The 17,146-nt window shown below is 41.9% G+C and overlaps 2 protein-coding genes across 2 annotated transcripts; both read right to left on the bottom strand.

Annotated features, from left to right (window-relative positions):
• Positions 1-279: 279 nt before the first annotated feature.
• LOC139447572 (serpin B8-like) lies at positions 280-4,423 on the bottom strand. Its single transcript, XM_071228978.1, has 3 exons — positions 4,150-4,423; positions 2,034-3,383; positions 280-1,345 (listed from the first exon to the last, which is right to left on the bottom strand). Exons 1-3 carry the CDS (start codon positions 4,199-4,201, stop codon positions 1,221-1,223), a joined length of 1,527 nt encoding a protein of 508 aa, XP_071085079.1. The 5' UTR covers positions 4,202-4,423; the 3' UTR covers positions 280-1,220.
• Positions 4,424-6,714: 2,291 nt separating this feature from the next.
• On the bottom strand, positions 6,715-12,495 carry LOC139447852 (uncharacterized). Its single transcript, XM_071229330.1, has 3 exons — positions 11,983-12,495; positions 10,459-10,570; positions 6,715-9,832 (listed from the first exon to the last, which is right to left on the bottom strand). The coding sequence occupies exons 1-3, from the start codon at positions 12,442-12,444 to the stop codon at positions 9,435-9,437; spliced, it is 972 nt and encodes a 323-aa protein (XP_071085431.1). The 5' UTR covers positions 12,445-12,495; the 3' UTR covers positions 6,715-9,434.
• Positions 12,496-17,146: the final 4,651 nt, after the last annotated feature.

Below are 17,146 nucleotides of genomic sequence, written 5' to 3' on the forward strand. Positions count from 1 at the left end.
GCGGCATGGTATCTCAGTTGGCTAGCACTATAAATCGGCATCAGTCCGGACTAGTACAAGCAGCCACACCCACAATTTTGAGGTGGGCGTGTAATATTTGTTTGTTTTGTTTGTTTGTTGTTTGACGCCACACTTAGCAATAATCCAACTATAAATAATCGAGTCCCAGTGTTTGAGAACGTGGCCATCGATATACTAAATTGGGATACATACATATAAGGCACAACTTCAAGAACATATATACTCTTAAAAAGAGAAACGCAATACGGATATTGTTGGCCATATAAGCCAAATTAGATGACCAAGAGGTGCGAAATGAAGTGGTTTAATGTGTTATAGTATCAGTGACAAATTTCCCGGATCAAAATGATTACAAGGACATTCAAACCATTAGTCGGGAAACGCGTACGATTCAGAAAAACGCACCCAGTGCATCAACAAAAGGGTCATGGAGCTGCACGCACTGCACGTGCATCGGCGTTATGAAAGGGTCTAAAGTGCAGGGTTTGTGATTGCCTGGCTTCTGCGTCAATCGAACAGTGGCGGTACAAACAACATCCCGAGATTAACAGAAGTGCAAAGAAACAACATCATAGGCTGCTTGCAGGCAGGGAAATTACGAGTTATTGATGGTAGCTGGCCTTCAACTGGGACTTTTCCTATGCACCGATAACAGATATGACTACAGTCACCAAGTGTTCCCTCCACAACGTTTTGGCTCAATACCTTGTACGGTTCCTCGTATAAATGTGTTGTCCTACCTCACACACATCTGGCTTTGCGTTTCTTTTTATGAAGAGTATATATTCAGATATTTTTAATTTGTAACTTCAAGAGTTCAAGTAACTTTTAATAGGTAGTCTGATGTACGACACATCTTCGAATTGGACTCTCTGTACTTCCCCAGTTGAAGTGTGATTCGAAGAGGTCTGCCAAAGAACAGCAGAGAGAAACCAAATTGTGGAATATGTACACCCATCAAATAGAATTGTCTACTTAAATTACACACAAGACACAATCTCAATAAAATACACATGATCATGATTAAAACCCGGTACCTTTTTAATGGAATTATTTACTGCTTTGGTACCGTTGAAAATGTATATGTTTTCATGTGTGTGTACACATTCCAGAGTTTGATAACTCTCTGCGGGTTTCTTTGATAGGCCAGTCTAATGAGTCGTTCAACATCAGTTCAGGAGACATTGAATATTGCACACCTAAGTTCCACCGGAGAACTTGCCGATGAAGAGGTTGGCTTTGGAGACGTTGTCTCTGATGATGAATAGGAACGGATGATCACAGCGAATTTCAGGTGGTGGGTGGAGACTGGCGGATTCGATATCTAGAGTAAATAATAAAAAAATGGTAGACTTTCTAACTGATGCTTTCGGCACGACAAGTAACTGAAATGAAAAGCATGTCTTAAGACAGTTCATGAAATATATTCTGTTTCGAACAAAATCCATACACCATACACTGAACATTTGAGCAAAAGAAAGTATTTACCCATTATTTTTCGATTGTTCTAGATACGGGTATCATAGTTGTGTTTAGTGCCATTTGTGACGCCTTCACCAATTGAGTAGTGAACATACATATAGTTTCGAGCCGAACGTCCAAAAATGATGGTGTGGGAATATAGTTAAACCTGGACAAGAGTTAAATTGTGAATATTGCATTACAACAATGCCTCGTAAAGCCCTGCCGTGCTGGGGCGGTGAAATCTGAATGAGGTGGAAACAGGGTAAAGCTATGTTGAAGCCTATTATACAGTTCACGAGATTAAGAAACATCAGGATAAGCTGGGATGATTTTCACCGAATTAAGGTCATTTTGAAACACTCTTCAACAGTAATGATGCCAAGAGTTCGTTCAACCGATGGTATCATCATAAACAAATGCAAACGCAACTAAATTATATTATCAGCACATACTTATATTTTAAACTGAGTCGTAAAATGGACTCTGCTTTTAAATTTGTGTGACCATTTACACGTGGGTTTGTAGCTCTTATTTCATTAAATACTTACTAATAATAACTGCCGTGGCCCCTGCCGCCTCGCTGCCTATTTCGTTGACATCAACGACAGCTTTGTGAATGACATCAGAGATGTAAAGTTGGCCAGTGCTGACGATGCCGGTGAAGTCTGCTGTCCCTTCCATGAATGGCTTGGTCATCCCCATGTTTTGTAAAGATTCTTTTACCGACACTGATGTTTCCAGTTTGAATCTGGGAAGAAATACCTTTATGGTTGAGGCTACGACTGTGTCAAGACTGCTGGTGAGAATATCTGCCGACAGACTGTTCTCCAATGTGGGTAGATTGTCGACGTCATCAGGAAGCAACACGAGCATACTGAAGCGGTCACCTTCGTATGGTAACTCTAATATTCTCGCAGCCTGACCAGGGACAGTACCTACCTTGAACATCCCTTCTACTTGCATCATCTGAACGGGTACCTGCTCAGTACGTGACTTTCTGAACATCTGCTGAGTTGTGAGGTGTAGTGGAAATGGTGTCTTCCACGTTGCCTTGAAGTAGATTGCGTTGACTAGAATCAGAGCTGTCATATCTGTGATGGTGTTAGGGACCAGTAGGTCTGGAATGAGATTGTTCGTCTCTGCAGAGACCCATTCATTAATGGGACCTTCTGGGCCATCTGGGTGTTCCCAGTCAAACAAGGAGATATTAGCTTGGTAGAATACCTCCAGGCTATTTGAGAAATCATCCACAATGTTCAATCCTGCTTTCACATAGATACCATTCGCCGTCTTTAGCGTAGCATTGCCAGAGTGTCTGATGACTTTGTTCAGTTTCTTCGCTGCCCGGGCTGTACGTCGTCCTAGTCCCTGTAAAGCGAGTGTTCTCTTCATTTCATATGCAGTATCACCATTAGCGCCCATGTAGGTCATGGTCAACGCTTGATGGATGCTGAACGGAGAGTACACAACGTCTGTAACAGGCTGGCCTACTTCCCTGTGGAGGTTGACTGTGAAACTGTTCTGCGCACCAACCAACGCTGTGATGAATCGCTGTGCTCTTTGGGGCATGTCGGATAAATCTGTAGCACTTCCTACCCTATGACGTTGACCTCTCCTTCCGGGCCTCCCACCAGGTCTCCCATCAGGTCTCCCACCAGGTCGACCACCAGGTCTCCCACCAGGTCGACGACCTCGTCCAGGCCTGCCCCTGCGCCCGGGACGTCTTCCCCTACCATTCTGAACGTTGTCATCTCCATCCCCGCCTTCTTCTTCCTCACCTCCTCTGTGTCCCCTGTGGCGATGGTGACGGCTCCCTCTTAGCCCTCGTTTCTCTCTAATCATATCATTAGCCGCCTCGTTGTCGGGGTTGCCATTGGCCTCAAGTGCAGCATACACCACTGTAATATATTTGGTAAAATATTTCAGTCAAGTGAACAAACATTATCCCGACAATATCTACATTATATATTAATAGTGTACAAAAAGTCGAATTAATTAATGTCTAATGAATACTTATCTACGACAATGTACACCGTTGTATCTTTCGCCTGAGGTAGGGGCGGTCGGGTAGCCTGGTGGTTAAAACGTCCGCTCGTCACGCCGGAGACCCTGGTTCGATTCCCGACATGGGTACAATGTGTAAAGCTCATATCTGGTGTCCCCCACCGTGATATTGCTGGAATATTGCTAAAAGCGGCGTAAAACCATACTCACTCACACACTCGCCTGAGAGAATATTGCTTGTTTTCAAGATACATAATCCCTCATGCATGTTGTGCACAGTTTTCATGGCTCCCATATCCCGATAAACCACAATATTTATGAAGAATCTCGTTTTCAAGTACACATTTGCCAGCAAGAGATATTTTACGTCCGTGTCCTAAGAATCATGGAAAGAGTATTTGAAAGATGCAATTGTTGCTTAAGATTTTATTTCAGTTTATAAGTAAAACAAAACACTTCCTCTCGAGGTTGCATGAGATTAAAAACCCGATCCTCGGGATATACGTCGGGGCTAACGCCCCTCGGGTGATGGTTCGAACTCTCATCAATAGTACTTGGAAAAGTTTCATCCTACACATATAACAACTCATCAATAGTACTCTGAAATGTTTCATCCTACACATATAACATAGTATACGCTTTCAATAAAGGGTATCTTACCAGCTATCAGCAGAGCACAGGCGCATATGGTGAACATGGAACCAGACGCCATTCTGTCGTGTATGTTTCTCTTGCACGGATGAGTGGCACTGTCGCTTGAAGGGATGCTCCTATGTTCCCCTGCTCCACTGCAGTGTTTGGGCGAATGTAACTGGTACAATGAGTTCGTCACTAGCAGACTTGCTTGTTTCGAACGTGGTTTGGTTTTTGCTTGTTGTTTGAGGCACACACAGCTATATTCGGATCACAGTATGCCAAATATATGACAGCTGCCTGTAAGTACATAAAGCCCTTTTAGACCAGAGATTGATATTGTTGTCAATGATGCTGATTCAAAAACCAATGCTAATGAGTGAGTGAGTAAAGGTTTACGCCGCTTTTAGCAATATTCCAGCAATATCACGGCGGGGGACGCCAGAAATGGGCTTCACACATTCTACCCATGTCGGGATTCGAACCTGGGTCTTCGGCGTGACGAGCGAACGCTTTAACCACTAGGCTACCCGACCGCCCACCAATGCTAGTGATATAGTCGGATTCGTCCAAAGGACTCTGCTTTCGAGCAGATTCGTATGATTCAGAAAAGGGAGATTGTCGCATTTATTTTGACTGCTGTAATGAATCAGGGACTGACATTTTAACCGACTTTAAACATCACAACGGTTACGACGCAGGAAATGTGCCTTGTCCGGGATGCTGAAGAAATGAGGCCTTGTTCGTTATCTAACAAAAAGTATTTTGTCATATGTGTATTTTTTTCTAATTTAAACAAAGTCCACCATCTCCAGTGAATTATATTTGAAAAAAGGCCCAATGTCGAATGGTCGTTCCCTCAGAACAATAGAAATATCGAGTGCTCCAACAATGTCCTGGTCGTTATGTATTTGGCGCAATAGTGCTAAAAATAATCATCTGTAATGTATCATTCATTGGTGCATATTTTACATTGCAATTAGAAACATGTAACAACTAATGTTATAAACTGTTCTACTGAACCAGGGATTGTCTATTTAACCATCTGCTGGTAAATAATACGGTTATATTGATCCTGAAAAGAAACCCAACTGATGCGGTAATATATCATGCCCAGTGATGATCAATAAAAGGACGAGGACGTGGACGAGGACACGTCGTAAATATTAAGGACAAGAGGAACGCACAACAGGTCGGGGAACCTTAAACATGGCTCGCGAAAACACACCACTTTGTTCAGCATCACGAGATACGTTCCAAGATGTCAGCCAGGGAGTAAGAGAGGGTCATATGTCTTGTGATAGTTCTCGTGTGTAGAGGGAGATCGAATGTCATGTCTCACGAGGGCAGTCTTGTCACTTGGACCATTCTCGTGATGTCATTTGATACATGTTACGATATGATCACAAACAGAGTGCTTAAAGAGAACATCTATGTGTGTGTTCAATATCGCTCTTATGTGCCATCTCAGTAGTACGTTTAGTATGTATTATAACGATGTACTAGTGGAATATTACTGAGTGCAGCGTTAAAGAACAAACTCAAATCAACGAATGTATAACAGTGTCATGTTCACCTGACCCAGATAGCCTCCTTCATTCACGAAGAATGAAACAGTTGATACAATCTCACTAGCACCTGGTGCACGCCGACACAATAAATCAAGCATTCATTCCTCGAAAATACTGGCGAGTTTTGGAAAATAGCAATGACATCATTACGTTTGATATTTCCTATTAGATACAATGTGCGAAGCCCATTTCCGGGCATCCCCTGCGGTGATATTGCTAGAATATTGCTGAAATTGCTGAATTTTCACATATTGAACCCATGTGGGGAATCGAACCTGGGTTCTCGGCGTGACGAGAGAATGCGTTAACCACTAGACTACCCAACCGCCCCTGATGGCGTTTGTGTCAAGAGGGATAATACCCTCGGTAACCGAGGACGTTGAAAGAAAAGATCATACTGGAAACGAATGAATGTTATTTTAAGGCTATATCTCTGATAACAGATATAATCTCTCTGGGTCAGCATGTTGTCTAATCAGTCACTACCACCTGATCCTCATAAGCACAGAGAGCAGGGGGCCCACAATGAAATGAGTGAGTGAGGGAGTATGGTTTTACGCCGCTTTTAGCAATATTCCAGCAATATCACGGCAGGGGACACCAGAAATGGGCTTCACACATTATACCCATGTCGGGAATCGAACCCGGGTCTTCGGCGTGACGAGTGAACGCTTTAACCACTAGGCTACCCGACCACCCCATGATGAAATGAATGTAGGACATCAAACAGTCGTTCCACAGCGTTGTTTGATAGGCAGTACTTAGAAGTTGGCAGATGAAAAAGTAGACACAATATATGGATAACAACTTCTTTATTTAAGGTAAAGGCGACGTTTCGGTGAGGATCATAATACCATTATCTCCCCTGTACGGTAAACAAAGAAGTTGTCATCCATCAATTGTGTCTATTTTGTGATGTACCATAGAGGTGACCTTATAAGACCAATATTACTTCAGTGACTGTTGTTTGGAATATAACAGGGAAAAAAGTTTCAAATGATATCTTTATTGATATCACAGTGCCAACATAAATCACAACTGCAACGGCAAAACACTACCACCTGTATACTTTCTGCACAGTATAGACAACTGCTGTCACATAAGACGAACGATACTTTTGCCACATACACAAGGCTATTTTAACCGCTATAATGTTAGGTTATAAAATATGTTTGCTGTTAAATATGAACTTTTACTTCAAGAACAATTATTGGCATTATACTCATGTATAAATCGGTCAAATATTAGTTGTCACACGCATAACTCCAGGTATAAGTGGCCAAGATGACACAGATGGTATTCTTGGTGTAAAGAGTCCCAAAACCGTGCAGTGTTAGTGTAAAACAAAAGTTATAGTCCATGTGAGCGTAATTTTCTTGTATGTGAGTATGAGTTTTTAATTTTGTGTTCCTGGCCCATTCAGAACTGTCTTGTAAACAGTCCTCTTACTGCAACTCCTTAAACTACTACTACTGATAATATGTCCATTTATAATGTGGTCGATTTCATTCCCCACGTGAATGCTCCAGGTGCTATTGATTATTATGGTCAATCAATGGGCGCTCGATTGTCATTCTCGGCTCCATGAGTGAAACCAACCCATGTTGCCTGTGAGTCCCTGGACGTTTATCAGTGACATTACCATCTTATTCCACGGACATTCACGTGCAGCCACATGATCACCTGCAGCTGAATGGCATCAACAGGCAAAATCATAGTTCTAGCATTTAAACTTCCCCGACCGCGTCATACCAAAAGACGTTAAAAGATGGTACTTGCTGTTACCATGTCTGGTGCTTGGCATCAAGGGGCTAAAACAAGGACTGGTCGGCTCGGAGTCAGTATGTGTCTGAGTGGGGTATTTATGTTAAACTGCGGCATGGTATCTCAGTGAGCTAGCACTATAAATCGGCATCAGTCCGGACTAGTACAAGCAGCCACACACACACACACACATACACGTGTACGCACGTCGCTATATAAGTGCAATAATCTTGGACGCGACGTTATACCCCATTTCGTCTCACCTCACTCTAAAACTAGACCACCTTAAACAAGTAAGCTGCAATCCTTTAGGTATTTATGGCAATGTTGCGTTGTCACCTGCTTTTGAAAAAAGTGTCAGTACAAAAAAACATCCTTTATAAGCAAGGCTCTTCATATGGTCGTGACCTACTGCACACATCACATCACTACCTACACTGGAGGCTGTACCCTTGGTAAACGTGAACACTTGATTAAATGTCCTGCACAAGCAGTTGTAGATATAGTGACATGACTATTTCAATTAGACAATTCAGATATTTTCCAGAATATATAATCTCCGATCAATAGCTTTAAGCTGTTTCACTGACATGCAGTTGTAAGAACCTCAATTATATATTGGACACAGCGTGCTCAGTGATCTAAAAAGCGTGTATTCCCCCATGAACTTGGAAATTTCTCGACTCTGATTGGTCACTCAGAGGCTATTAAATCACAATAAACCTCCTCTGATTGAAACAACTGGATTGACGGCCGCATCACCGCGGAAGCTAATATTCATAAAATAGTACTTTTTTCAGTCATTGTCGGTAGATATATATTATATTTACAATTACAGGTTAGAAAATGCACAGTTGCGGTTACTCCAATATCCAAAGGATGTGTGGCAAGACATTCAGACGATAGAAATCTACAAAGAGAATGTGGGGGAACGGGTGGCCCAGTCGTCTAAGGCGCCGCAATTCGCTGTGCAGAGTTGCGTCCCTTCGGTACGCCAGAAACCTAGGATTGTGGGTTTGAATCCCGGTTCGCCCCGATTATGTTTCTAGGTTTGTCAGCACCATACCCGTACTCGTGGGTTTCACCGGAGTGGTAAACGTCTAAGACCTGCATCTCTTGGGGCTTTCCTCCCCCATTAAGCTGACACGCCATGATCTGACTCGAATACTCTTTAAAGCGGCGTTAAACACAACTCACTCACTCACTACAAAGAGAATGTATTTACGTTTTGGAGGCAACAGAGGGCTTGGAATTTGGCGCCTTTCTACATACGACTGTGACGTCATTTCTTTTGCGTCTTAATGATCGTCATGACGTCATAATGGTGACGTGCGGTGTAGAACAAAAGTCTTGGAAAGCTGGCTTAGTTTTCTTTGGGGATGCTACCGCTAAACAAAGATCTGAGGACATCCCAACAGGGGTCACGTCAGAACGACCTTTCATCCGACCAATCAGAGCGGTGCTTACCAGATCATGAAAGTGACAGTCGGAATGTGATTTCTAATCATGCAGCCTCGAAAACGTTAAAACGGGGTATTCCGAACGATAGTTACGGGCTTAACGACAGAATCTATACAATCTAGACCATATATTAGCCATTCTAGAACTTTCTTTTGTTCAGGTTTCAAATTTGTAAGCGAGAATTTGTCAAAATATGTTTCGAAGCGTAGTCGCCAATTTGAAATTAGTGCCGTAAAGCAAGAGAAAGCTGCCTTCTAGTTGGCTAATGTTGACTTCTTGTCAGTAATTCCATTGGTCGGTCAGAGTTTGCGAAAGGTCGGTCTGACGTGAAGCGTAATTGGATGTCCTCAGATCTTTGTTTAGCGGCAGCGAGAACTAAGATCTGATCTTAATTAGATTGAATTTAGCGCGGTTAAATTGCGGGTAACCAAGCTCTACATTTGAAAACACAGTATGTTTATCTCCTAATTAGCTGCGCTGAGATGCGGCACCCTAATCTAAAGTGCCGCTGATGGTTCACTCCCCAACGTAGTACAAGCCAAAGAAATTTGATGGCGGATATCGGTAGACATATGACATGTTGCTGACAGTGACAGACATGTGATCATCCTGCCTCAGTCTGACTGTAGCGGACAGATAACTCGTGACGAACCTCTCGCTGACTTCCGGTAAGGTCTTCTTGGCCATGAGAAGAACAGTGCGCCCCAAATTCGGCAGATGGGCGTTGTCTCTTCTGATTGTATGTAAGACGTTGTCAGGATGTTGACGTGGTTCGTGAGTTTTGAACGTGAAGAAGGAGTAGACGTGATATAGGCCAGGTTTTGTAATGTGAAGTTTCTGTCCATCACTTTTGATGTCGATACCTTTGTAAGCTGAGCCATATCCGTAGTCCTGATTCCATTGTAAGGACGGCGCTGCAAATGAAATGGGTGACGGAAATTGAATATAATATGTGCTACTTATAAACATGACATGTGAAATTTGGATTGTACTCGATCCGAAGAATTAAAACGTTATGCTAAATTACTGTTGAACTCTTTCGAAATTTACTTGTGGTGAATACCTGTGAAGATACGGGTAACTGACGGGACTTGTACTAAGTCTAAATTGAACGTTATTTTACACTCCCGATAGGTGGGGAATTTCAAGCCAACTATCAGTTTTGCATCTAATTAACAGATAACGAGTATAATCTGAACTGCTTGGTTGGTTGGTTGGTTGTTTAACGCCGCACTCAGCAATATTGCAGCTATATGACGGCGGTCTGTAAATAATGAAATCTGGACCAGACAATCCAGTGATTGACATCATGAACATCGATCCACTCAATCGGGATACGATGACATGTATCAACCAAGTCAGCAAGCCTCACCGCCCGATCCCGTTAGTCGCCTCTTACGACAATCATAGTCGCCTTTTATGGCAAGCGTGGGTTGCTGAAGACCTATTCAACCCCGGATCTTCACGGGCCTATTCTGAACTGAACACAGGGTAGTTTATCATCTAATTCACGGATATTCAGACATGTTAACGCACGTACAATCCGACTTCAGGGCATCGCTGTCCAGGTAGAGGTGAGCTCCAGTGCCTTCGTCAGTTCCTGGTGCTTCGCTTGTGCCTGGTTGTGTGTGGTTGTACAGCCTGTTCGTGAACTAAACAGATAAAGATTCTCAATATTTGGTTGCAGTTGCCGATCACGGAAAAGTGTTCCGTGTTTCTGCACACGTTTAAAATCTAGTTCAAGTCCACGTTTATTATTTTAAACCTATTTACATATGTATATCAAGACACACTCATTGTTTTTTACATGCATATTAAAAATAAAAGTCATAAGTGACGTCTCTGTGTTTATACGTGTAACTATGACGCAAGAAGACGTTTACCTGTTTTACAAACACAAGGGGCGGTGGGGTAGGCTAGTGGCTAGCGTTCGCTCGTCACGCCGAAGACCCGTGTTCGATTCCTGACATGGGTACAATGTAGGAAGCACACTTCTGGTGTCCCCCGCTTGATATTGCTGGAATAATGCTAAAAGCAGGGTAAAACCATATTCACTGACTCACTACAAACGCAAATTTGTATCATAGTTTCTGAATCATAAATATCAATTATGAGGAACAAAAATTGTATTTTGCCAGTTTATAAAGAGGACGATGGCAATAACAGCTTTATTATATAATTATACGTAATTTCACTGACAAATAAACTATTGCTTTCACCACATGTGCATATTGCTCAGATCTTAGAAACCCATTATCACTGGATTGTGATATCGATGTGATAGCTGAATACGTAAGCTTGTCATCACGAAATAATCTTCTCTTAGTGTTGGTAATTAATTGCACTGAAAAGATACCAACTCCCAAAGATACAAAAAATTATCGCCATACTAAATTTCTGTATTTATTTATTTATGACACCCTTACCAATACATCAATATGATACAACTGTGAATGGTTTACAAAATAAACCCAAATGTATCTATATTGAAAACAGAGTAGTTAATATAGATAGTTATTGATTCTTACGACTAAAATATATTTTTCATAAATGTGATATTTTATTAGTATTCCAGTTTCATCACGGCGTGTAAGCTTAATGTGGGAGGAAAGCCCGAGGTTTTAGACATTTACCACTTTTGTGAAACTCACGAGCACGGGTATGGTGCTGACAAACCTAGAAACATATTCAGGGAGAAGCGGGATTCGAAACCACAACCATAGGTTTCTGGCGTGGCCAAGGGACACAACTCTGCACAGCGAAATGCGGCGCGTCAGACGACAAGGCCACCCGTGCCCCCTTTTATGAAACTTTAGACTACTTTACAATATTGAAACAATGTCAGACTTCAACATATCTTCAAACTTTGACAGGCCAGTGTAGCAACATCCGGTAAACAAAACGTGATTGCTGGTCTAATTACAAATTCCTGTGGGTTTTCATTTTGCAAAAACAAATAAATATAAATAAAAATATATATAACTATACCAATTACATTCTTGCAATATGTCCATTTCAAATACAAACGAATCGTTCACAGTCTTTCTTGATTGTGTTTACTCACCACTGACGCGAGTCTCCATAATCCTTCAGCATTTTGTAAACAACACAAATAGGATGATCCCGTCACGTGACGCACGTAAAACCCGTGCAAGTCAGACTTGTAAGTGCCCGGCTGAACACCAAGTGACCCGCAGTCCGTGCAAACCGTGCCCTCATCGTGCAACACCGACACAAGAGCCTCAGCTCGCGGATGGTCATCCGTGTCGCGCCGAACAGCTCTGCAGAAGTACACTACTACGCCAATGATATTAATCGCCAGAGACACAAAGAGCACAGCTACACCGAAGTACAGCTTTAGACTGCGTGAGTCTCCGTCGCAGCGTCCTGCAGTAGCGCCCCTTTGGTGTGGACGGTGTTCCGGAACACAGTAACTGGTTCCCGAGTTTTCCGACATACCAGATGCATCATCACACAGCTTGTATTTTGCCTTGCGAGGTTCAGTATGCGCGGTAAGGACCGCCATTTTAATCGTGCGACGCTATCTTCTTCCTGGAATACGACGCTTTCGTGGAAATGTAGGTTGTGCTCTGATTGTTGTAAACAAAGATGACGCAGTGGATCTATTTATATACCGGGGGTTTTCCAGTCGAGTATTCCTGGGGAATGAGCATTACTTGGAAATGTGTGCTCCACAAACGGCGACATACAATTGATTGTACTTAAAGGGGCACTGATCTAACGCAATTCCCCGGACTGGTTGTTGCCTTTGTTATTGTTTTTTTCCCCGTGAGTACCCGGATGGTACGCAACGCAACTGAGCGTGACCAGAGACTGGGCTACCGTCTGCAAGGACAGCTAAATAAACTTGGAGGCAATATATAAATTTTGTTTTACGCATTTTTGAACACTGATTGGTTAACTGGGATCTATAAAGATTTCGACAAAGGGCGCATGTTAATAAATTTCTTCAGCCTGAGCAAACAGACAAAAAGAACGGCGGAGCCGATCGGATGTCGTCATTTGAAAATACCCCAGATGGTTATAGTTTAATCATAATAAAAAAGTATCCATGCAGTGAAAACATTTTCGGATTTCGGATTGCGTCAATACGATTACTACTCCCTTGTTGTCATCCACGTTTTCTAGTATAACCCTATACTTGTGTATTTGTCGTCATTCACTTGATGCTCAGTTAATGAATGTATTACAGGTACAATTAGTGGTAGCACCACTTAGATTACCTGACAAAGGTTCCCATTTGGCATTTATTGTGTCTGGGGTAATTATTCAATCTAAATTCAGGTTTGAAGTGAGGTGAAATGTGTGTTATGTAATATGAACGTGGCAGCCCAGCAAGAGGTGAATGATCAGTTGATTTACTTTTTTTTGTAAATCAACGGATCGTTCCTAGTCATCAAAGGATTAACAGAAAATACGTTGATTGATTAATCACTGCTATCTTGCACAGTGGATATGTCAAAAGTGAGTGTTTACATGTCTAGATTTACTAAAACAAAGGGAATACACTCATATCATGGCGTGAAGTGCCAATGTAAAAACAACATACTTTGTTCAAAGGGTTAACTGATAATACGTTGATTAATTGCTCATTGTTATCTCTCAATGGATTTTTTAGGAACCGTGGACGTTATGAAAATAGTTGTCACGTGGGCTTTCTCAGCCGACCCTTGAGACTTGACACCTATGTGAAACACCTGAAACAATCTAAGTGATCAGTTGAGAAACGAACACGGGTTATAATATCCCGAAATGATCATATATATCTTTTAAAATATTTGATTGTTACAGCGACATGTGACATCGAATAAGTTTCTTTGTACAGCTGCAGACGAGTGGGATATTGTTCCTTTGTGTGGATATTCACGGATACATTCCTCGAACAAGGAAGCTGCCTAAAATTATACACATAAATATGGTAGGTTGTAATTATGGTATTTGCATTTTGTTTTCCTTCATTTGCTGTAGCATTGAACCTTTCTAGTTCCTCTCTTCAATGGGCGATAGACGATGTTTTCACAAGTCTTTTCCTTTGTAATCGTGTATATATTACCGTCAATTTGTAAAATGTGATTCGCTCAGGCAAATTATAAAATGTGTAAATATTTCAGCCATTTTGAATGAAAAATCTGTCCAGATTGACTAAAATTAATTAAGACGGTCAAAAGGGCCTAAACACCACAACAGATCATTAGGTAGGATTAGAAGCAAAACAACATAGAAATGTACTTTTCAACGTAATATTTTCAGTCTCTTGGTGATGACATTACACATCAAAATGTTTGGAATTCGTTATCATAATAATACAGATGGAAATGTTTTTCAGACACTTTGTAAAATAACTGAATATTTAGGCGTTTAATAAATTTGAAAATGTTACAATTTTTGACAGTAAAAAAATATACACACTATAAAAAAGCAATTCTCAGGTGAAATATTTACTTTGTGTTGCAAGTCAAAATAGTGTAAACGAAAATCGCGAAATTACCAAGCAAATGGAAGTGACTTATCAAAACTTCGTCCCCATTACCGATGCTACCCACAAAGATGACACGATCCCCGTATTGGTTCATTGTTGGTACAAGGGCGATCACGGAGACAGGCAATTGTTTTTACAAGGTTCACAACTGAACATGTTTTCACCGTAAAGTGATGGATACACAATACACATTTTATTGTCAGTATTAATATGAAATATGATCAAAGGAAAGAAAGCATACACTGCACCCTGGAACTATGGAGACACATTTGATAACACGTGATTATTTTTCTTTTATTGACCTGTCACGTAATAAATATTGACACGATGGCGTCTGGTCGTAACGTTTCACGGTTCGCCGGTTACTATAATGAAATTAGGGCAGTTAAAACTCTCCATAATGTCCGTTCGGCCACCTCATGGGTCGGGGCCTCGGTTTTTCTTTTCGCATATTGGCCTCGTTAAGAGTAATATATTTATTCGAATCATATATACACGGAGCCCTCCTTGTCTAGTGGACGGAGCATCTACCCAGAGAACACTCAAACACAAACACTCTCTCACACGCACACCCGTACATACACACACACACGTGCATGTTTCACACATTGTACCTACAAAGGGAATCGAACTCGGCTTTGTGCGTTTAACAACAAGGCTCCCCATCGGCCTGATAGATGACAGAGAAGAATAGGGAGTTGGAAAAACTTTCCAGCTATCTATTGCATGGCCTAAGAGGATACGCAATTGGACCTTGTGGTCAGGTTCGGTGATTTGACTGCGTGTGTTTTATACCGATGTTGTGAGACTTTGCTCATGATCTGAACCACTTGTTTCCCTTCATAAGATTCATGTATGTACAGGAAACTCTAACATATTCATGACTGCGGCGTAAAAGAACAAACAATCAAAAGCAAACGTACCGGGGGCACGACTTCTGCTATGTTATACTGTTCACTGAAACTCTGGAGGGGCACGGATGGCCCAGTCGTCTAAGGCGCCGCGATTCGCTGTGCAGAGTTGCGTCCCTTGGGCACGTCAGAAACCTATGATTGTGGTTTCGAATCCCGGTTCGCCCCGATTATGTTTCTAGGTTTGTCAGCACCATACCCGTGCTCGTTGGTTTCACCGAAGTGGTAAACGTCTGTCACCTGCATCACTCCTGGCTTTCCTCCCACATTAAGTTGACATATGTAACTAGAATACTGTTAAAAGCGGCGTTAAACCCAACTCACTCACTCACTCACTCACTGTAACTAAGTACAGTGGTGACGTCACCAGACTGAAATGTCCACAATATGATTACAATACATTGTGCCACAACATTGCCTCATAATATAATATGTCTTCGCAATGTCTTTTCTGATCTTAGCAGGGTTTTATTCCGTAGTATAGATGACTCTTTTTAAAGCGTAGATTATCATGAAGCAACCAGATGGTAAATGTCTAAGACCTGCTTGTCCCAAGACTATCCTGCCATAATCGATGTACAGTCGTGCCTCGTTTATACGGACACTTGCGTCATTTCACAATTCGTCCGTATAAACGAATTTCCGTATAACTGAAACCAGCTTCTTACTGGAAGAGTTACTTCCCTTCAATTATGCAACTCATGACAGATGACAGAACAAACAGATACATCCATTCAATCTTTATTCATACACGTTTCAAAAAGTCTGTCATGGAAGTTTGAACTTTACCACATTTTGAGGTTTGAATTTTAAACAATAATGTGTCACTTGGTTAATTGACTTCTCACGAATCAAAGGATTAACACCAGCGGAAGGATTACCACCCTCGGAAGTGTATTGTCCGGATAAGTGAGACAATTTTGTGTGCATTTCAGTGTTTTGTGTATGAAAATGACCGTCCGGTTCCGGAAACTGAATTTCCGTATATACGGGTAAATTTATATAGTAATTATTTCGTTTTGAATGAAAATCGTCCGGGAACCGAGGTTTCCGGATATCTGAAGTCCGTATAAGCGGGGCACGACTGTACCCTGTAATACACTCTTCAAAAAAAGAAACGCACAGGTAGTATGTTGTTGAACTTGACTACAAAAGAAAATCCGCTATATAAATTGGATATATGTCATTGGAAATTGTTGGTGGCCTGATATTCGACAACCGGTGGGTCAGAACGCAGCCATTCTCGATTTGCAATGTCTTAAACTGCATTGATTTTACACTTGTAAAAAATTGGCATGGAGGAAAACAGTAAAGCAAAACGTGCAAGTTATGGCATTCGTAACTCGTGGTAGTTGCAAGCATTAGCCAAAAAATTGTCATTCAATTGTCAACGTCCACCACAGCACCATTTGCCGCCTTTGCGACCGATACACACAGTTCAATTCCACTGCAGACCGTCCGAGAACCGTCCGACAAAGAGTTACCACCCCTGCACAGGATCGTTACATTCGACTGTTCCACCTTCGTCATCGCAATGCCACAGCTACGGAGACTACAGGACGCATCCTTGGTTTGGGGAGTATATGGGACCAGACTGTCGGGAACCTTTTTCGCGAGGCTGGAATCCGACCCAGAAAACCAGGGTGTGAGTGAGTATGATTTTATACCACACTATTATCAATACTCCAGCAATACACTGCGGGGGACAGAAATGGACTTCTCATTGTACTCATTCGGAGAATCGAACCCGGACATTCTTCGAACAGTATTTCAGTGGAAGGAAAGCCGGACATGACGCGGATATATGAGGGTCGTGT

This window comes from Haliotis cracherodii, unplaced genomic scaffold (genome assembly GCF_022045235.1).
Source record: "Haliotis cracherodii isolate W230 unplaced genomic scaffold, xgHalCrac1.p SCAF_7, whole genome shotgun sequence".
Taxonomy (NCBI): Eukaryota; Metazoa; Mollusca; class Gastropoda; order Lepetellida; family Haliotidae; genus Haliotis; species Haliotis cracherodii.

What these genes read in the sequence shown, in the direction of transcription:
- LOC139447852 (XM_071229330.1), bottom strand. Translation starts at nt 12,444, where the DNA reads ATGGCGGTCCTTACCGCGCATACTGAACCTCGCAAGGCAAAATACAAG. An exon ending in TATGGAGACTCGCGTCAGTG is followed by an intron (nt 10,571 to 11,982) that starts GTGAGTAAACAC and finishes TTATCTGTTTAG; the next exon opens with TTCACGAACAGGCTGTACAA. An exon ending in CGATGCCCTGAAGTCGGATT is followed by an intron (nt 9,833 to 10,458) that starts GTACGTGCGTTA and finishes TTTCATTTGCAG; the next exon opens with CGCCGTCCTTACAATGGAAT.
- LOC139447572 (XM_071228978.1), bottom strand. Translation starts at nt 4,201, where the DNA reads ATGGCGTCTGGTTCCATGTTCACCATATGCGCCTGTGCTCTGCTGATA. An exon ending in CTGTGCTCTGCTGATAGCTG is followed by an intron (nt 3,384 to 4,149) that starts GTAAGATACCCT and finishes AATATATTACAG; the next exon opens with TGGTGTATGCTGCACTTGAG. An exon ending in GGCCACGGCAGTTATTATTA is followed by an intron (nt 1,346 to 2,033) that starts GTAAGTATTTAA and finishes TATTTACTCTAG; the next exon opens with ATATCGAATCCGCCAGTCTC.